This window comes from Herpailurus yagouaroundi, unplaced genomic scaffold (genome assembly GCF_014898765.1).
Source record: "Herpailurus yagouaroundi ecotype Mexico unplaced genomic scaffold, PumYag 184, whole genome shotgun sequence".
Taxonomy (NCBI): domain Eukaryota; kingdom Metazoa; phylum Chordata; class Mammalia; order Carnivora; family Felidae; genus Herpailurus; species Herpailurus yagouaroundi.
The window spans coordinates 4,042,105-4,063,733 of record NW_024412415.1 but is presented as its reverse complement, the minus strand read 5'-3'; the positions used below and the strand labels follow the sequence as shown (position 1 = coordinate 4,063,733).

At 39.8% G+C, this 21,629-nt stretch overlaps 1 protein-coding gene across 8 annotated transcripts in view; it reads left to right on the top strand.

Moving 5' to 3' along the window:
* Positions 1 to 21,629, top strand: part of MEIS2 (Meis homeobox 2) — a 210,221-nt gene that overhangs the window by 183,760 nt on the left and 4,832 nt on the right. For all 8 annotated transcript variants that reach the window (XM_040492236.1, XM_040492238.1, XM_040492237.1 and 5 more), the window contains one exon: positions 20,795 to 20,853. In XM_040492236.1, coding sequence (XP_040348170.1) covers positions 20,795 to 20,853 — 59 coding nt within the window. The remainder of the gene's footprint in view (positions 1 to 20,794; positions 20,854 to 21,629) is intronic.

The following is a 21,629-nucleotide window of genomic DNA, read 5'->3' as shown; positions in this document are numbered from 1 at the left end:
AGGAGCCAATGCCACCAACAATAGGGTGCGTCCAGTGATTATGGAGAAGAAGTGACCATCTTTCCAAATAACAAGTTTGGTTTCTGCTTTTCTTCCAACCCATTTCCATGACACCTCCTACGTGAGTTCACTAGGGCCGCCATAGCAAATTACCACATATTGGGTGACTTAAACAACAGAAATTCATTTCTACAGTTTTGGGGCCTGGCAGTCCAAAACCAAGGTGTTGGCAGGTTTGGTTTCTTCAGAGGCCTACACAGGTTTGGTTTCCGCTTTTCTTCCAACCCATTTCCATGACACCTCCTATGTGAGTTCGCTGGGGCCGCCATAACAAAAATACCACATATTGGGCGACTTGAGCAACAGACATTCACTTCCACGGTTTTGGGGCCTGGCAGTCCAAAACCAAGGTGTTGGCAGGTTTGGTTTCTTCAGAGGTCTGCCTCCTAGGCTTACTCATGGCTGCCCTTCTCTGCATGTCCTCACATGGTTATTCCTCTGTGTGCCTGCCTCCCTGGGTGCCTCTTTCTTTCTAAGAAGGACCCCAATCATATTGGACTAGGGATCCCCCCCACACACACAGACACAATGGCTTCATTTTAACTCCTTTAAAGACTGTCTCCAAATGTGGTTACCTTCTGAAGTACTGGGGATTGGCAATTCAACATATAAATTTGGGGAACACCGTTCAGCCTCAAACTCCTTTTCTTCACTGTCAGTATATACATGCGGGAAAGGCAACCTAATGTATTCATGTAGAACACAGTAAGTTGGAAAGACCTGGATCTCAGTTTCACCTTGGCCACTTACTAACATTGTGACCTTAGGCATATTATCAAAGTTTGTTAAATCTAAGTTTCCCCAACAATAAGATAGGAATGTTGATACTATTACTTCATAAGGTTTTTGAGAGAATTAAATAAGAGGATACATGCATGATGGCACCTGGGTGGCTCAGTAGGTTGAGCATCCAACTTGGGCTCAGGTCATGATCTAACAGTTTGTGAGTTCGAGCCCTACATTAGGTTCATTGCTCTCAGTGCAGAGCCCACTTCAGATCTTCTGTCTCCCTACCCCCTCTGCCCCTTCCCTACTCAGGCTCTCTCTCTCTCTTAAAAATAGATAAAACATTTAAAAGAAAAAAAAAGGGGATACATGCATGCACTATTGAGTGCCTGGCTCAATAAATGTGCATTATAATTGAGTGAAGGTGAATTGTGAAGTCTTCTTAGAAAAGGAGATTTGGGTTATAGTCAAATTATGGGCATTAACTGGCACCTGAAGTTTTTCACCTAAAATATGAATTAGCTCTGAGTCTTCTAGAGTTTTCACTGTTTTACTCTTTTTCCAAGTCAGAATTTGATGGACTAGGTGGCCTAGAAGAGTAGTAATCCAATAGAGTAGTGATGACCATCTATGCCAGATTTTCCACAGCACTAACTGGAGATGTATTTGCATTGCCCCCATAGGCATACTCAGACTTAGAACATTTGTGCTGATTTTGGGACTAGCCATGGTCATCATAATAAGCATAGCACAGTCTACCACTTAATTCAATGAGTTCCATTTAGTTAAGAGATTAAATCCAATCCAAAGATTCATGGACTGTTTGCTTCACTTCAGTGAATCAGTGATTCACAGTTACTGATCAACCTACTAATACTAATAATCCCATAAATGGGAATGGGCCAACCCCTGCTGGTATAATTATCAGAGGGAGGAGGAGTGGGATGGGCACTGAACAGCCGATGGCTCTTCTCACTTCTGGAGGGGGGGCCCCCATGACAGTATTCAGGTGGGCAGGGCAGGGCCACTGTGATGCCTCCCTGGGGTCCCTTAGATGCTGGGAATTTACCGAGCCCCAGCTGTCAAACAACAATAAATTTTCCTTCAAAATATAAAACATAAATCACTGTTTCCCAAACAGTGAAAGGCAAGAAGAAACTAAATCCCCATAATAATGAAAAGAATCCTGTTAATTAAATCAGCAAGGTAGAGAGCTTCCCTCCTAGCACACGGCCCAGCTGAACAGTAGAATACCTTGGAGACTGAAGCTGAAATCCAAGCCTTTTCTAGGTTGCAAGCCAGCATCCTGAGGGAACATTTAGAAGAAAAAAATCTGTAAGCACAGGACAAGTAAACACAACTTTTTTTTTTTTTTTTTGAAGTTGTACTTGGATTATGTTTATCTGGGAAGGGAAGTTGCAAAACAAATTGTAAACCAGGCTCAACGTATTTGTGCCAACCCTTATCAGATTTGCCACTAGTCAAGGGTAAACTGAAGGACAGGTCTCTGAACTAAAATGGAAAAGCAACTATATGGGATGCTTAGAGGAAGAGAGAGAAAAATGTCATTTCTTCTGATTTTTTGAAATTAATTTTTTTCAACCATAGCCTGTTTGGCCCTTGAATATCCTGGATCAGATAGCTTACAATGATTAAGTGTTTACTTCACACATTTTTTTCTTTCTTTCTTTCTTTTTTTTTTTTTTTTTTTTTGTCTTGTGAAGCTACTGATATAGATTTGTGGGTTTTTTAAATGCTTGGTTAATTGGCTGGTCTACTAAAAGAGTCTGTTGCTGTGGTTGAGGAAAGCTGCAAAAAATAGAGGTTAAGGTTTCTTATGAATCTGTCACATTTGGGAATTGAGGGCCCTATAATATTACTGCCCTCAAGCCACTGATAGCAATTTCTGTTCGCATCAGTGGGAGCCTCACAGGAATGAGAGTCCCACCCTCTCAACCCCAGCCAGCTTTTGGTTTTACTCTCCAAACCAACTCACTTCCACCCATAATCTACTGACATTTAAATCAGTTTTGACTGCCAGAGGAGTGCTTTTCAAATGAACTGAAGCCCATTCACAGAATCTTGAGTTTTCCCTCCCGAACTTGCGGGTATTCCAAAGTACAAAAACTACCCAATTCTCTTCTAGACCTCAACATTTTACTAATCTCTCACATAAGGATTAATTACATACTAGTCATTGCATCAGTGTCTTTGAAAGATACGTTATACATGTCATAAGATAGATTTGCAGTACATCAAAGTTCACTCAGGCTTATATTTGCCTATAGCAAGGATGTGTTTTTAATCTGGCATGAGAGTTTTCTTATCATCATCTGCATTTTCCTTGTATCACCCTTTATCACACATGCACACATTTGGAAAGATCGTTTTCAGTATTAAAGGTGGCTAGTGCTGTTGGGAGGCCAAGTAGTGGATGTAGTTTTATTTATTATTTTTTTTTTAGTGAGGTATAGTTTTAGATTGGTAAGTAGAATTGGGTTACAATCCCTCAGCTCCTGCCACTACACCAAGTGCATTGACCTTGGAGGTGAGAGTAGCTAGAAGAAAGGAGTTGCCAACAAAATATGGCTCAACCCTAGTTCTCCATGGCTAAGAAGAGTGTTAAGAAGCAGCCCATGGCCACAATGCACTATCCAGTTCATTTGATTCCTGGGGCGAAGCAAAAGAATGTGGTGGATCCCAACTCAGTCCCAACTGCTTCCCTTTGACAACCCCATCCATAGCCTGTCCTCATTTGGGTAATGGATCATGGTCTGATTTCCTTTCAGTATGGTGTGTGTGTGTGTGTGTGTGTGTGTGTGTACTTCCTTCTGATCTTTCACTGTGCTTGAAAAGAAAAAAAATCTCCTTAAGGTCAAGTGTCAAGTCAGGAGACATTTAAAGTCACAAGGTACATTTATGAAAAATGAGTCTGTGTGTATAAACTCAGTGTATGTGCATGTAGGCATATTGAAAGAGACAAATTCTGAGGTTTTTAAAATTATTATGCTTTTGCATCATCTTTATAATCTTTCCCTGCAGGACTTTAAGGAAATAGTTGCCTTACATTTTGTTATTTGGAAATGGCTAATAGGTGATATTAAAGCTGTGTTTCACTGGCGCTGTTAATGAATATCTTCGGTCACAGATATATGAGTGGCCATTATCTGATGAGGAATAACTCTTCAAGATGCTAAATACCTCCTGAAGGCTGGAACCTATGCTTGTTTAATGGAGAGTCTTAAACGAAATATAGATTTTATGCAGATCCAAAATATGTGCCTGGTCAAAAGTTCACTTTTAATTTCTTAAAATATAAGCTCCTCAGCCACATCTATGGATTAGCTTGGAAAAATAACCTAGCTAACATTTTTATTGAGCACCTACTCTGACCAGTCTATTGAACTAGATGCTGAGAACAAAGTAAGTCAGAGCTTAATGTAAACAGGTCATTTCAAAGAGATTCCAAAATTCATTGTTCGAAATAACATTAAATTTTGCCTTAATATTTAAATATACCCCTTATTTTCTATATCCCTATGTAATATAACTGCAAAATAGCTTTTCCGCTTCTATGTATGAGTTTTTGAGGTGTGGACAGTGGAAACAAACATCATAAAAACTGGCAAGCCCCCCACCCACCCCCGCCAGCCTGGGGGCCATTTTCTGTTTACACAGACATCATTTTGACACTTGGCACCTTTTTTTCCCCCAGGAGTAGAATTGGGGGTCAAGTCTAACTGTTAGGAGTTTTCAAAGACAAACTTATAAAAGAAAAAAAATAAAGTTTGCATTCCTTTATATATTTGGATATGACAGATTAAAAGCAAGGCAGGTATGTAGAGCTGGTCTAATCCCTCACCAAGATGGCAATCTCAGATGCTTTGATGCTGTCTGGTCGCAAGGCCCCTGAGACTCTTCGAGGAACCAAATTCAGTTGACTTTATGTGGCTTGCCTCTCCCTTCTGGTGTTCAAAAAAAAGAAAGGAAAAGGTCCCTGCACCTTCTTGTCTCCTTCCTTTATTGTACAGTTTGCTTTGTTTGTTTGATTTTAAAACTGCCATTATGTGAAAGTGTTGCAAGTATAAATAATTGAGAAGATAACTCTGTAGGGAAACCACTTTTGCTGCCTTTGTGCAAAGGCAGCTCATTATGGCTCTGAGCTGCAGCATTCCATAAGCGCAATTATGCAACATCAGTATGTCGTGGATATTAACCAAGGGGAGTAGATAAGAGACAGGGAAAATAATTCTGTAACTTATTTAATTAAATTTATTTGGTTTTTCAAATAGTTCCTCTAGTGTGTAATTTTCCCGACCATGCCATGGTTGCTGTGGTCTTTGTGGGACTGTTGTTCAGCGTTTGTTTTTTGGCATCCCTCCTCAATTCTGTATGGACCTAAAATGTATTTATATTGGGGTTTAATTTCCACCCAAGGAGAGGTTACCCATGAAAATGGAAGCATAATTTGGTCATGAGGTTGTTATCCCCCCTAGGGCTTATATAGCCAGTTAATATATGTTAATACAGCGAAGTGAACAAAAGGTTAAATAAGTAGGTCAGGCTCCGAACAAGTCCTCTACTGCTTACTTCTGCTTAAACGGAAGGAAAAGCCCATAATGGCGCTTGCCTGACTTCCACCCCCATCATTTTAAGAATTGCTTTGCCAATCCTTCACAGCAAATAGTAATTTTAAGTGGACCAAAACAGAGCTCAGGGTGTTTGCACTCCATGGTAATGATAGAGTAGCTGTGCTCCCTGGAGTCAATAAAGCCCAACAATTGAGTCATTTTTGCCTCCTGTGAGTGAATCACTGCTGTTAGCCTGAATGACAGGATTGCTTATAGAACTGGAGCCCTCCGCCGGGCTGACCTCATCCCGGGACAGCAAGGTTCAGAGGGCAGGCAGGTGGTGTTTAACACAGTTATAAGTAAAAGCTGATTTTGTACTTGTACGCTCTGTAAACAAGAACGTGGAATTGGTGGGGGCAGGGGAGGGAGGAGCACTTGATGTCTGTCGATGTACTTTTATCGAAAGCAGCACTTCCTTTTTTGCTGTCTCCTTCTCCTTCGCATTTCTTCTTCCCCCTTAACATCCTGCCCCAACCACCTTGTCTGTTTCTCTCCTCCCCATCTCCCACCCTTCATATATGTAAATCTCCAACACTTGCTGTTGACATCAGATGGCCACAGTCCAGTCACACTTCTGATGAATGGAAGATGCAGACGGTGTTGCGGAAAAGAAAACTATCTTATGTTTGAGATTAGTCTTCAGTTTCTAAGAATCATTCTGAAGCAGAGATTTTAGGCATATATAGCCAAATGCTAAACAATAATTGTTTTCATGTCATCGAATGAGGAAAATAGGAAACAGGGAGGGTTATAGAAAACATTTCAGCCTAAAATTATCGTCTAAGGAGACAGAAAAGGTCTAGAGAACATTTTCCAGCCCCATCTCTAAACCCCATTGTCAACATTTTGGGGCTCAAAGTTCTATGGAGTAGTCAGGTTTTATAATTTTGGAAGTGGGATTGTGAACAGTTAAGATATAAAAGAAGAACCCTACAAATGGTTCTCCATCTCTAGAATCTGATGTGGGAAAATAGGACCATGGAAATCCTTTAATAGGATATTTGATGAATTGTTTGATCAATTGTCGATGAACCGTTTAAAAATACAATTTCATGTAAAAACCAGAATCTTGCTTCAATTTTTCAAAACCTTGGAATGTTTGTGCGCCTAAAATCTTAATGACTAAAGTTAGAAATTGATAGGTAGCATCATTCCTTCTCCGGGGTTTATACTTAAGCGTATGAAAGGCTGTGGCACCATCCGAGCAGCAACACTTTGCGTTCACTTCGTCACACTCAGTATTGTTGCCTACGCTTATTTGCCAGGACCGCTCCCTTTTTAGAGAAACATCTATTGACACTGTAACCCTCAGAGCACAATTTGGGAAAAACTTCGTTAGAAAAATATAATGAAAAAATAGATATTTTCACGAAGTTTTCTATTCTCCCTCCCTTTCTAAATCTCACAGATCTTTCTCCTTCATTTCCTACTCACTAGTCCTCTGTCCCAACACACGCGCACGTCACAAAAGTCCATTGCCCTCAGTTCCCATTACTCTCAACTTATTCTTTCTTCTCAAGTCCACCAGACTTAACATGTTCCAATATATCATCTGTTCCCCAGCCTAGAAAAGTCTGATGCTCATTTTCTGCCAAGTCGAGTCCTTCTCTTCCACAGAAGATTTGACTGGCATCTCTAAAGACTGGATGGATTCACACCTTTAAACTAATGCCTCTTGGGGCACCTGGGTGGCTCAGTAAGTTAAGCGTCCGACTTCAGCTCAGGTCATGATCTCACAGTTTGTGAGTTCGAGCCCCGCGTCAGGCTCTGTGCTGACAGCTCAGAACCTGGAGCCTGCTTCGGATTCTGTGTCTCCCTCTCTCTCTGACCCTCCCCCACTCACGCTCTGTCTCTGTGTCTCTCTCAAGAATAAATAAACAATAAAAAAAAATTTTTTTTTAACTAATGCCTCTAGTCTAGATCTTTAGTTGTTTCTGAATGCACAGATAACCAGACCAGAGCCAGGAAGCCAGAGTTATTTCCCATCATGTCTCTTCCCCATTCTAGGAAAAATAATTTCATCAGTGATTCAGCTACACCATTTGCAAAGTGAGGACAAGAAAATCCCTACAAGCTCTTTCTTATATTCTCAATTCTACATCATTTCCAAGGTGGAGGAACCCTATTTTCATACATTCCATCAGTTATCTGTTCAAACATTTTATTGAGGATGTACTGTATTCTTGATAGTGTCTCAGTAATAGAATTAAGATGTTCCTTCTCTCTCAGGCTATCTGGTGGGAAGCTAGACAAGTAAATTGTGATGGTGGTATTGAATAAATGCTGTGATGGGCATATTAGCTAGGTGCGGCTGACTGAGGAAGTGCTGTAGAATTCCAGACTGTGGAATCAGGAAAGTTACTTCACAGAGATATTCTCTGAAGGGAATTTTGAAAGCTGTGTTGACCAGATGACCATGGGGGAAAAAAGGCCAGCCCAGACAGAATGGATAGTGTGTTCCTAGTTAGTTGGAAATATTAACTTTATGCTTATTTTTCTAAAGCTTATTTATTTAAATAATCTCTATACTTAACATGGAGCTCCAACTCACCACCCCGAGATCAAGAGTCGCATGTTCTTCTGACTGTGCTAGCCAGGCGCCCCACTTTATATTTATTAATTGCCTTTTTGTTTATTTGTACATTACCTGACTCCAAAGTAAGAATGTGTGGCACTTAAACCGATTTCTAAATTAAATTAGTTTTGGATACATAATGATGTCACTTTATCTTTACTGTTAAAATGGAGATTATTCAAATGCCATCATTTTTATTTCTAATAGTTAAATTAAACCACTTTAGGAGATTCTGATAGGTGTGAAACATGAATATGCTCTAAAATTCTTTCAAATCGCAGTACAATGTGTTTGCTTCTTTGTCTATTGGAGATTATAGCTTTCTGTGGAATGTCAGAATCAAAGGTTGATGTCTTTATTTCTCTGCAAATGGGGGAGAAATCCACTAACTAACCCTCTAAAGCTAAAATATTTAAGGACTAAAACAGATGTGGCATAACTGCTGGTTTGCTATGTCTCTTGTGGTTTATAAAGATGTATTTTATGTCTTTTATGATTACGGGATGATGCTAAAAATTTTGTGGGTAATAATACCGTCGCATTGGAAAGACCGCATATAACATCGCTGGAAGAAGATAGAGAGTGCTACCTGCCTGTCAAGTCAAAGGAAAAGATATTTAACTTGTTATTAAGAAAAGCAGTTGGGAAACTTTATTTGGAATTTGGTCTTTGATGTTTGATTATCGTAAATACGAGGACCTTAAGTCATACCGTTCATAAATAGATTTTTTTTTGCTTCTTGACACAGTGGGATGTGTTTTAATAATTTTCAGGGGTTATTGTTAAGTACAAAGCTGTTAGAGTTTCTTTTAAATGACTTAAAACTATTTTAGATCTTTGATTTTTTTTTTATTCCTTTGGCACCTGTACTAGATGCCGATATGAACTGGTTAACTAGCATTTGGTTTAAACAGAAAGACTGAAACATATCTGCCTATTTATGATATTTTTGTTTGTTGGATCTTTCTTAATATTACTTGACTTTCTGTGTTTTAATCTCATTTTATCATATTTTGGGTTGAAGCCACTCCAAAGCTTAACACCTAGGAGATTTCTCACTTTTGGTTCCCTTTAAAAGTGCTAAAATCTCAGCCTCTGAAACAAGAGACCAAGCTACAATTTAAAGAAAGCAGTGGTATTGATAAAGGGCCCTAAGAATGTTGCCACCTTCTGCATGTGCCTTCTGCCACATCCTTTCTTTTAAACCAGCAGGAGAATTGAAAGAAGGATAAGGGCCTGGCCCATCCAAACACTTCTGGCATGCCAAGCTGGCCTTCTGAAGTTTCCCCTGCTGCTTTACAAAAAGGAGCCCCACAGACAAATGAAAGAGCCACGGGGACATTCACATGCATAGCACCTTCCCTCCAAAATGCCAAGTGGCTTTAGATTGCTGGTGTTGGGGTGGTTTGGCCCGGAGATGAAGAATAGAGCCTTGAGAACCATTTGTTTCCACACCATTTTGGGTGAAGTGCTGTATTTTTCACCTTAAAAGGCCATTTAAAAAGAAAAATATGGTTTGAGAGGAGGACACAATTTGGAAGCCATCACACTTAATGGAGTCCCTTTTAAATGTAACACTTTGTCCTATCAATTCTCTTCTAAATTAGTTGTCACTACCTAGAGAAAACCTACCCTTGATTGTCTTATGCTGTTGCTTAAACACACATGGTCTCCTGTATGTATTCTCCTCTATCCAATTTTTAAAACTCTCGTAAATTCTGTCACTAAACTTACCCTTGTTAAGGATGGAATGGAATACAGCTTGCGCACACAGCGTGACCGGCATGTTATCACCACTGCCATCTACATCTAGTCACACAGATTATCTCAGCATTAAAAGAAAAAGCAAAGTAGGCCTAATAGAAAGAAGGCCATGGCCACAGGCCACAGAGGTTTTTACTGACAGTTGACTTAGCCAGCCATTTCTAGATTGGACTTTGTAAAATCAGAGGATGCAGGAGAAGGAAGGAATTTTTAGAGGCAGCCGGGCAATTTATTACATTTGTTTGCACAGCTCTGGGGTATTCATATAGTTTTGGAGTTTTGAAGAGATTAGAAGGTTCTGGAATAGAGTCATTTCTTTCTAAACTTTTACTCTTCTTTTGTCCTTTGTCTTGAGTGGCCTGCCTAGCCCCTCAGCCTCAAAGTCCCACTATCCACTCAAAGGTAACATTTGGAAAATTGAGCTTGCCTCTCCTCACCACCACAAGTAGGAATTTCTTCTACATTTCCAGTTTTCATCCACAGTAGACCATAACAGGCTAAAGACAGATTCTCAGGTTTATGCTCTTAACATCTTCCATACTTGTATTTCTGCTTCACCATCTAAGCAGAATTCACCAGTTTGCCAAGCCAACTGTCCCTCATGCTTTTCATTTCTTTTTTTTTTTTTTTTTTCATGCTTTTCATTTCTATCACCTTCATCTGTGCTCACTTTATCTCCCTCTCTGCTTGGATCAGACCTTTCTACCTTCTCAGCCTCTACCTTGTCCATCAGCATGGCTTCTCAGGCACCATATTTTTGTTGTTATCCCACTACTCAAGAACTTCAGGGATTCGATTTATCACTCAAGAACTTTCACTAGAGGGGCACCTGGGTGGCTCAGTCAGTTGAGAGACTGACTTCAGCTCAGGTCATGATCTCACAGTTTGTGAGTTCGAGCCCCGCATCGGGCTCTGTGCTGACAGCTCAGAGCCTGGAGCCTGCTTTGGATTCTGTGTCCCCCTCTCTCTCTGCCCCTCCCCCACTCGTGCTCTGTCTCTGTCTCAGAAATAAATAAACATTAAAAAGATTTAAAAAAAAAGAACTTTCACTAGAGGGGAGAAATGGGGAGGTGTTGGTCAAAGGGTACAGACTTCCAGTTGGAAGAAGAATAAGTTCTGGGGACCTGCTGAACAGCATGGTGACTATTGTTAGCCATACCATAGAATGTACTTGAATGTTGCTAGAAGAGTAGATCTTAAGTGTTCTCCATCACAAAAAAGAAATGGAAACTGCATGACATGACAGAGGTGTTCGCTAATGCTAATGGTGGCTACCATTTTGCAATATATATGGTTATCGAACCAACACATTATATCTTAAACTTACACAATGTTATATGTCAATTGTACCTCAATAAAATTGGGGGCAGTGGGACAGAGAACTTCCACCAGTTTGTTAACTCTAGTCAGCTTTTCTAAAACCAGGAGCCAGTCTGAATTCAATTCCCTTGCATAAAATGGGCCCTAGTCTGCCTTAGTGTCTTTGTAAGCATGCCATTTCCTTATTTCCTGCCTCTCCAGTATTCTATGCTCTTTTAATCTGATTCAACTTTCTTCCTCCACAAATTCAGTAATGAACTTCCATCTGACTTTTCAAATGGCCCTACCCTATTCACACCTATTTACTGTGTGGTAAATTTGTAATTTGCAATTTTTAGGTATTATAAAATTGTGATTTTCAGTTGGTTTCTGTGGGTGTGAAGAGTAAAACTCTTTAAAGGCATGCACTGCCTTTTGAAAATTTTAAATAGAGAGAGAGTCGCATAATTATATATTTATGTGTTACATGTAATTTCTTATTATATATGACCTTGTATTGTGTCATTAAACTTGTGTTTTGTTAAGTATAGAATGAGGAAGATTTTTACATGGCACGTGTACAGATTACTATGGACCTTAAAAATTATTCATTCCAATTTTTTTAGGATGGAAAAAGGATGAAAATAGGCCTTACGTAATCCCTGCTCCCCTGCACCTTGCTTTCCCTTCGTACCCACTATTGTCCACTCTCCAGAACCCAGTCTCTCACTGGGATACACACACACTCCCAGAGAAAACATCCTACTAGTACAATTCCCTGAACACTGAGGAGGTGGGTGCTTAGTAACTTTTGACTGACCAAAGGGCAACATAGCATAAAACAAGAAATGAGGCTGACAAAAATCTCTATTCCCTGGAAAGTGAAAAAGGTAGAGAAGAGAGCAAACACTAGAACATAGCAGGCATGACCCAAGTAGACACAAGGAGTTTTGCCAACTGTTTTTTTCTCCTTTGTTGTCAGCATTTCCACCACCCACAAAATTCCTGTCTTTGACCTATGTGACCTATGTGGTTAAATATCCTAGAGTCGATAACTCTTTCGTATATCTATACATGTATATATGAAACAGATATATACACATATATACATATATATGATATACAGATATATACATATATATACACAGATATCAATATGTGTGTGTGTGTGTGTGTGTGTGTGTGTGTGTATCTTTCTTTCTTCAGCACTAGCACAGAAAACCTAGCCAGGTATTAGTCTCTGGCAAAATTTATTGCCATATGTAGGTGTGTGCACGTGCATGTACATATACATATACACATATGCACACACACATACATGTACATGCATCCATATGGCTGATGACTTCTCACAGTTTATCTCAAGGCCATGTTGTTTCATGTTCTACTCATGGGATAGGACATCTCTGACCTGACAGATTTATCCGTTGAGAATAGGATTAAGTGTATGCAAAATTCTTAGCAAGACAATGCGTATGGCTTATGTAGATTTTGTTGATTTTCTTCCTTATATGTTACTCAGAAAGCCCGTGTCAGTATAAATCAGGGGTAATGAAATCAACATTATGGAATCTTTGATATTACATTTGCTAAAGCCTTTCTGGATATTCAATTCAGCTCTTAATGATTGATACTATTGACAGCGGGTAAACATTTTTGATGGATATGTTTGCTCACAGATTTAAAAAACATCTAATCCTTTTTTCTCTTTGATTTAAAGAGTGCAGTGCTATTGGAGAGGAAACAGTTCAAATGTGGTCATCGCAGGTTGGTGGCACCAAAAATAGAAATTCACTTAGGGTAAAATTTGCTGTCAGGAAAAAATGGAGCATTCTTTCTGAACTCAGGAACGTGTGGTTCATGTGAGCTTGCTTGTAGATGGTTGCTACAATAAGGCTTCTTTCATACAGGTGTGTTTATGCCCCAGGCTTGCTGGCCACAGTCCATTCCATTTACAGAAGCTGAATTAAACAATAACTACCGCATTGCACAAAATGGCGGTGGGGGGGAAGTGGGGGGGGGAAAGGTGAGCGTCAAAGGAGATGCCTGAGAGCTTTGTTAGGGCCAAGAAAAACCCTGTTGCAGTTGTCAGAGCTTGTTGATGTTGCTGGGAACGGCACTTTTTTTTTTCTCCTGGATTTTGTGGTTCTGCCTTAGGAAAGAAAGTAAAATAGAACGGAAGAACAAAGTCCTACTCTATAAATCAGCAGCTGCTCCTTGCCAGATCAAAGGAGTGACATTTTTGCTCCTGGACTACTTGTCCACTTGAGGGCTTGACAGGCAGCTAACAGCTGGCCTGCTAGACTGTATGGGAGAATCAGCCTACATCTTCTTCTGAGCAGATGACAAGCTAATCAGAGAGATATCCATAGCAGAGGGCATGTGAGTGCACCTTGATCTCCTCAAACATACCTAATACATAATTGCTAAACAGCTTGGTGCATTTTTGGCAAGTTAATGCTTAGGTAGTTTCCACTGAGAAGTAGGATAAAGAATTAATACTTCAATCAAAGGTGATCATGAAAGCTAAAAAGATACTAGATTTGTTGGGATCTTCTCCTCTTAGAGTGAATTAGTAAATGGCTAGGAACATAATGAGAATTGGCTTAAATGTGTGTAACTGATATCAAGTGACTGGTTGACTTTTCAAAGCTGAGTCGGGCTGTAGTGTTTAGGTAGATGAACAGGTACTGGGTAATTGGTAATGTGAAAATGATGACTTCTGCTTTCTATGCTGATAGAGTTGAGCAAAGTTATAGATGTTCTATGTCTGCAAAAGAGTTGTTTTCAGAAGCCCCATAAGGTGTGTCGCCATACAGATCTGGAATTTTAATGTCAGTAGTAAAATTTCCAAAGTAATTCAGTTTCTAGTTGATTTCCATCTGCCATTAATCATGTACAGGATGAGGTAATATATTACAACTTCTATCTATTGACTTAGTATTTTATCTTTAAGAGGATAGATCCTTGATATGAATAGCTAAGGAAGTGTGCGTGTTTTCTCCTCCCTTGCTTTCAAGTGGCTTTGAAGGATCACTTTTATAGTCAGTGATAAATAGCCACATATGAATAATCTGATGGCATTCTATAAGAATAACATTACTTCAAAATCATAACCCGCCGGGATGTTTTGTTACATGCCCTCAAGTCTGATTATACTTATGGAATAGTGTTTATTGTTGCTCCATATTATAAGGGAAACAAAAGATAATTCCCTATCGTAGAGAAAATTTCCCAAATACTTTTATTGAAAAGTTTCCACTATTGGCCTATAAACCTTAATCAGATAAGATGCCAAATTATCCAGGTCACCTTTGAAATTTAATTATAAAAACAATTATACTTCTTATTAAAACTCAAACACTACAGAAATACATGTAAAAAAAGAAAAGAAAGAAAATTCTGCCATCTTCTTTCTGCCCATCCCAGAGAGACTGAAAGGTAACAGTTTCCACAAAAAGCATTCCATTGGCCAAACTTTTCCTTTAGGAAGTATGCATGGAATAAAATGAATTAAAATTATTATAAATTTTTGTTTGCCCCAGGCAAGGGATTAAAAGACTATTTAGGTCTGAGATAATTTAAGAGAGTAATACATGCATTTTCATAGCTAAGTTTCATGCTTAAAAGTTGATCTTTGTAAATTTCTGTTCTTAGGAAGAAGGCCCAATCATCTATTTGCTATGTGATCTCCAGCAGGACCTCTAAAACTTAAATGTGTATAGATCACCTGGACCTCTTTTCAAATCCTAATTCAGTATTCAGTAGTGCCAGGGTGAGGACTACTCTGTTTCTACAGTTCTAACAGACTCATTGTGATGTTGATGTGACTGGCCATGGAACACACTTAGACCTGCAGGTGTGGAGAACCATTTTAGAGAGTGTGATTCCAAAATAACTTGCCCCACTACCCAGCCCCCCAGCAGATGCCCACTACAGTGTCTAAAATCCTCCCAGGGCATTATACATTTAAATTAGCTGTGACCTTGGGAAAGAACTAGCACATGGACACATGATACTTGTAAGAGTAGAACACATGATTACCTCTCTTCAGCTCAGCATGGATTTGCTTAATAGTCACCCACCAAGTCTTAATTATTTCCTATGAGAGGACAGAGCTCTTTAGGCGGGGACATTGGGTAGGTGCATTTTGAGTGTAAGCTAACATTTAATGAGCTCTTACTATGTGTCAGGCACTGTGCCAAGGATTTTACATACAATATCTTCCTTAATCCTCAAAACAGTCTGGTCTCAACCAGTGCCCTGTTATAGACAGGAAACAAACAGAGGCCTGGAAGTTTACGTGGACTTGCCCAAGGTCACACAGCAAGTAAAGGGCAGAGAATATGAGCCTACCCTCTCCATCACTTTGTTCTATGGAGAAGTCTGGAATATGGAACAATAATTGAGAAGGGTTTGCCCAAAGTAGGGTATTTTAGTAAAGAACCTATGTAAGCCCTGTAACTTCAGGGAAGACTTAGGTAAAAGAATATTGAAAGAACACATTAGAAGGTCATTAAAGATAAGTATTAGCTACCTAGAATTTTGTCCAGAGCCTTTTGTGTTCAACTTGAATGTTCCACTACTCAAGGCATATTCCTAAAGCTGCAAAATGTTTGTGATTCCGGATTAGCATCATGTGTTCATGTTATAAATGTATGAGTAATTAGTTCATGCGTTTTCAGGGTTGTAGACAAGTCTAGTATCTATCAAATTCTAAATTAATCTGTAGCTTGAGGAAATTATGAACTGTGAATGTGTTTCTGAGTGGCCCATGAATTTCATTCATTTACCTTACTTTGCTCACAGTTGTTCGTGAGAAAAGATCCATTGTGTGGCCATCAGTGAAAAACTCATGGCTACACCATGACTCAATCATTCATGTGCCCGAGTACATATTCAAAGACATTAAGCCTGCTTAATTCACCAATGTAACCATTTCTGTGAATCTTACTGAGAAAACCCCACTCTTAGCCATGACCAGAGCACAGAAAAAAAAACAACAACAACAAAAAACCTTGCTTTTTGTGTGTGTGAAGAAAAAAAGTGAAGAAACTTGATAGCTGATTTGTCAAGGTTGAGGCTTCATTGTATCAGACACCAGGCAGTAGCAAGCTTTGTGAATAAGCACCCTCACTGATGAGTCCCATGGCTGGGTAAAGTGGAGAAGTAGAACTTCTTCCTTTTTCAACAGGTCCCCAGTCACCAAGCTGCTTATAACACCTCTTCCAAGATAATCTGATCCCTCTTGTACAGTTCAGCCCCCTTCCTTGACCAGACCCATCCATGGAAAAGCTTCAGCGCAGGGATCCTTGGTTCCTCCTCAGAGCCTTCAGGGCTGGCGGCTTTCCAGGTGACTCCACAGAGGCCTACATTTTCTAATAAAAGGAATGCTGCCTAAAGAAGTTGGTTACCAGGTGTGGCATGAAGTTAGTGAACCAGAAAGAAGGGATTTATCAGTCATTTAAAAAGAAGGGGAGGGAGGGGGAGAAAGAAAAGGAGAGAAATCAACAAGCAGGAATGACACCTAAGCCTACTTCTATCAATCTGAAATATGCTTTGGAGTGAAAAAGCTTTCAAAGGAAAACCACGATGGTCAAATTTCAGTTGCAGAAAAATATGCAAAGTTGAAAAGTTTGGCTCTTCTGTGGGGACCGAGGTGGGGATTGGAGGCGGGGAGGTCTCCAGGAGCTCTCTCCTCCAGTAAGACGGCAAGAGGAGATTTCAGTGATATTTTGCTCTCTTGCGTTTTCTCTTTTTAATACGTTCTTTTCTCATCTCTGAGTTGACTCAAAAGGGCCTCATGATTCTTGGAAAGTCATTGAATTTATTTCTATAATTGAGTTATTTTTAAGCTAACAGTCAGTGTATGATTTTTAAGAATCGCACATACTAATGCATTTTCTATTTTTGTAAAATTTAGCGAGAAAGTAGATAGTCTTAGTAGATACTCTCCCGAGTCTTTGTGTGAGCCTGGGTACTAACTTTGTGTTCAATACAAATCAATGGAACTAGTGCACTTTAGGGCACTCATTCCCTATGGGAGTCACTAATGGAATTATCTGTAGCCCTTAAAAAAAGTCACAATGAGGCTAATGAAAATTTTTTCTAAGTGAAATCTGGATAAGGCACTAGGCTTACTGGCACATTTTATTTATGGCATTTATCATATATGGCACATTTTGCACACAAGTTTTACAAATCTCAGAATGTTTTTAAGAGCTATTTAATTTCTAAAAGACTTTGTAATTTCAGGTTAAATTGTTTATACCAATAAAGAAGTGTATCACATGTCCTCAACTTCAGAATCATTCTGGGATGACATTAAAACTTTAGAAAAATTTTTAATATCAGATACAGATGAGAAACTTAACAGGCTTTGAATTGGAAATAACTTGTGGGGGTTTTCATTAAAGTTGGGTGCAGCTTGCTGCATTTTGGTTAGTTGGATGTCTTCAGCAATTTTTCAAATGTTTTGGGTTTGGCAAAGTCCAAAATGTTTTTGCCAAGACCCTCTTTTCCCCTTATTTTTTAAACCCGTGTGAAATTCAAGGATAACTTAATCCATATGTGTCTGATTCATTTACACTTAACTCATCAAAATGTTATTTTGTAAGACCCATTTAATATCCAAAAAAACCTTTTGAGCCTTTTTAAGACAAGTCTTTTGTCTTTGAACCAGTGAGTTGCGTTTTTCCATCTGAATGGAGCTTGGACCTTAAAAGATTGAAGATCAGTGTATTTTCAATTTTAGAGTCTTCACATTTTAAGTAGAATCAAAACTTGATATTCTGTTTACTACTTGAGCATTGAATAAGGTCATTTTAAAATATAGATCAGAGGAAGTGGAAAAAATTCCTTGTCATGTGATTTAGGGAAAGGTTGCATTTGGAAATTTTATCTTAGTAATACTAAAGAAATAAAAAGTACTCCTAGTCTGAATTTTTAAAATCTATAGTTAAATGTCTCCATTGTATGTACCTTGATGTGTTTTCTAAGAGTGGCCTGCAGATCATCAGTACAGTGGGGTAATTGCATTTTTCTCGTGTTAAATTGTTCTTAAAGTCAACTCATTCATTGGTAATTTTGATAACAACATCTATGGTGTTTGTAAGATATCCCAAGATCAGGGGAGTTGACAATTGGCAGGAGTTGTAAGTTAAGAGATTTCTGAAAAATTGGGGCCCATATGTTTTTAAAATTCTGTGTGATTTGAAAGAATGTGGTAGAATTATGATCCTGGCAAGATAGAACACTATGGATCAAAAACATTGTTTGAGAACAAAAATTCAGAGAAGCTAAATGGAACCCAAGTGAAAAAAAAAAAAAGGCAGAATCTCTATGACCCTTTGTAAAAAAGGATCTAGTTGAAAACCTTCGGAGGCTTCTATGCATATTTGTTTAGCAGAACCGGGCAAAGAAAGGCCATCGCCAGAACTGCTAGTGAACATCCAGTCCATGCCATGGTAACTAGTTGAAAATGTAATAGCGGAGTGGCATCTCCAAGTTCAGCGCTTCTATAAAGACCTGCTAGCACACAGAATGCTTTTTTAATGTTCTGCATTGTTGTGTGTCCCCCGTTGAACACCCTTTTGAGCGGACCCCCGTTTTTACTAATGTAAACATTCTGACGAGTATCCAAAGAAATGACCTTTGAGTGAACCTCTAACCTTCCCCGTAATTATTTGTTTGAAGACAGTGTGGAGTTCTCCTGCTGAGAACTAAGAACCATGATGCCTTGCAGCTCTGTGAGGAAGGGAGTGTTTGGGGGAACTGGGGAGAAAGACATAAATAAGGGAACAACCTCCAGATGTAAATAATAAAAGAGTAAAAGGGTAAAATGAAAAAGGGAAAAAATTGCAATTCATTTTACCTAAAGAGTTGGCCTGTAGGAAGAAACAAAACCAGGATCAGTAGCACATAAAAAGAGGTGAAGCCTCTGCCATGTGTGTCCTCCATTAGAAACTTCAAGGAGGAAAGAAAAGGTTTCTCCAGGCTCGCCTGAGCATCTCAGTTGGTCTTAAGCTGCACAGATAAAACGAGTTCCTGGGGGTGAGAATTGCAGGTCAGGCCCCCTTGGTCCCCGTAAAGACAGTGGGGAAAGAGTAGATAATTAAGTTCCTTTTCTGATTTAAGGGATGCTTCTGGAATGCTTTGTGATCTGGTCTGATATTCCTCAGTAGCACTTAGGTTCCAGGTGGGAATACATGTGCAGTTTCAGCTCTCCTTTTGTTTCCACCTCCCCGAGTCCTGTCACTTGTTTCCCCAAACCTTGAGAGGGTGTAACATTTTTGACAACTGAGCTGTACTTCCTTAAGTAATAAAGAAGTTCATTGTTTTGCCAACAAACACCATATGCAAAAGACTCCTTTGGTTTTCTTGCAGCTGTTATTCTTCAGCCTAATTGTATTCCCTCTAGAATGCTCACGGGAGGCCCGAACAAGTGTGGGCTGCTGTCCTCCTAGGAAGGGACTTCACCTCCTTAGAAACACAGAGCTGCCAACACACACTCGAATTTTTCTGGCTAATTTCAAAGAATGGGTTTTCAGTTCCTGCCTGTGGCCCCATGCAGACTCATTAATCACGAAGTCCCTTGCACTTAAGATTTCAAACTGGAAATACTGGGAAATGTTCTAAGTGGGTGTATTTTTAAGGAGGTGCTGGCTATGTTATAGGCGGCATGCCCTCCCTCCATGCCCCCCACCAGATGCACGGCCAGTGAGTCCCGTGCATCACTTCAAATGTGTGGGCAGTGCACAGCATTAAAAATGCACAGGGACAAGGGTAACTCGCAAATGGTAGAAAATTGTTTTGTTTTTATTAAATTTGGAGAAATAAAGGAGATTTCTTATCATCTTACTCTGTTTGTACATGAATATTTGATGGGCATTATTAAACATTAAAGTAACATGAAGTAGGCACTTATTTTTGGATTTCCAACAAAATTAGATCCAGGCTTCTAGACGAAATAACTGCTTCTCCTTTACATTCCTGTGATTCAGCCACCACCTGATTTGAAAACGTTTCTTGGGCCCTAATATCAACCATGTGTACCTGAGGCTGGGTCTTTCTAGTGGGTTGAAAGGTGGCTGGGTTTATGGTTGGCAGTTACCTTATCCCTGCCCTGGGTGTCCCAGCTTAGACTGGAAAGGCCGCCCCCAGCTGGCACTGACCTCTAAATGACCCCTAACTTTACAGGCTTAAACTGCAGGAGTTGCCAAAGAGCAGAAGTCTTTCTGGCCAGCACTTATTACTGCTGTGTTGGTGATAAAACTTCAGACAGCCTAATTGATGGCTTTGCTGACCTAACAATACCTTGTGAAAGCAGAGTGCCAGAGCCTGGTCTCCATTTATGACCAGCTGCAAGGGGAAGCTAGGTCTCCCTATGATGGGGAGTTTAGGGAAAGGAGAAAAATCTTCCAGCCCGTGAACTTTAACCAGATTCCAACTTGTTCAAGAAGCAGAAGCACGACTGCAAATTAATACATGTTTTCTCAGGGAAAACTTGATTCCCTCGCTGAGCCTTTGTCCGAAAGTCAACCCCGACTTGGTTATCAGATGATGGAGATGATCCAGTCAACTGTTTCTGGACCCTGCAAAGGGAAAACTGACCTTTGGATCAGAAAGAGAATTCTCGGTAGATGTTTGACCACGTCGTATCCTCCGCAGCGTTTGTGCCAAAGTGCTCATAGGGCGCAGAAACTGCATTGGATGATTGGACTTCTCTGTTCTATTTCAGGTTTATTAATGCCAGAAGAAGAATAGTACAGCCCATGATTGACCAGTCAAATCGAGCAGGCAAGTTCCAACTAGTGTCTGCATTCATGTCCCATAGGCACAGATCCTCATCAAGTTTTACTCTAGGAGTTTCATCACCTGGTAAATACATGCTTCCATCAGGCATCCTGGGAGAATTTTTTTTCTAATGTCCCCAGGATTGCACTTAGGAAGCAACTTCACTAATTGGTGCTAATTGGAGATTTCCCACCCTGACTCCACTGAAACTGCTTTTTATTTTCTTTCTGAGTTGGTAATTGGGCACAAGTATTAGTGCCACAAGCAGTTTGTTTGACTGCGAGCTCTGGAATTACTCATTGCTTGTCTGCATCAATCATTAGCACACGTTTTCTGGTTACCCACAATTCCTTGGTGTTCACGTGGCTTTCACTCCTGGAGCATCCCCTGTTCAGTTCATTGTATCCATTCGTTTGCTTGGACTGTTCATAATATTCTATTGGAGCCCAGCTTGCTGCTTTGCCAGCGTTATTTTTTAGTACAAGATTATTACCTTTGTTTAAAATGCTTCCCATCCATCCCACTAAAATGCATGTGGCTTTTTCCTCACGGTACCCCCTCCTTTCTCCGAAGCACGTATCAGTACTCTTGAGCCATACCCGTGAAGTCCTCACCATTCCACCTTGAGATTTCCTTAGTTCACTGAGGCATTTCGGTGTCCCGCGAGAAGGTTTATAGGAAAAAAGCGTATTTTCCTTGTGGTGATGACTGTTGTCACTAACAAGAGTGTCAAACTTGGAGACTGAAACCGTGGCCTCTGTTGAGAGAATTTAAGAAAA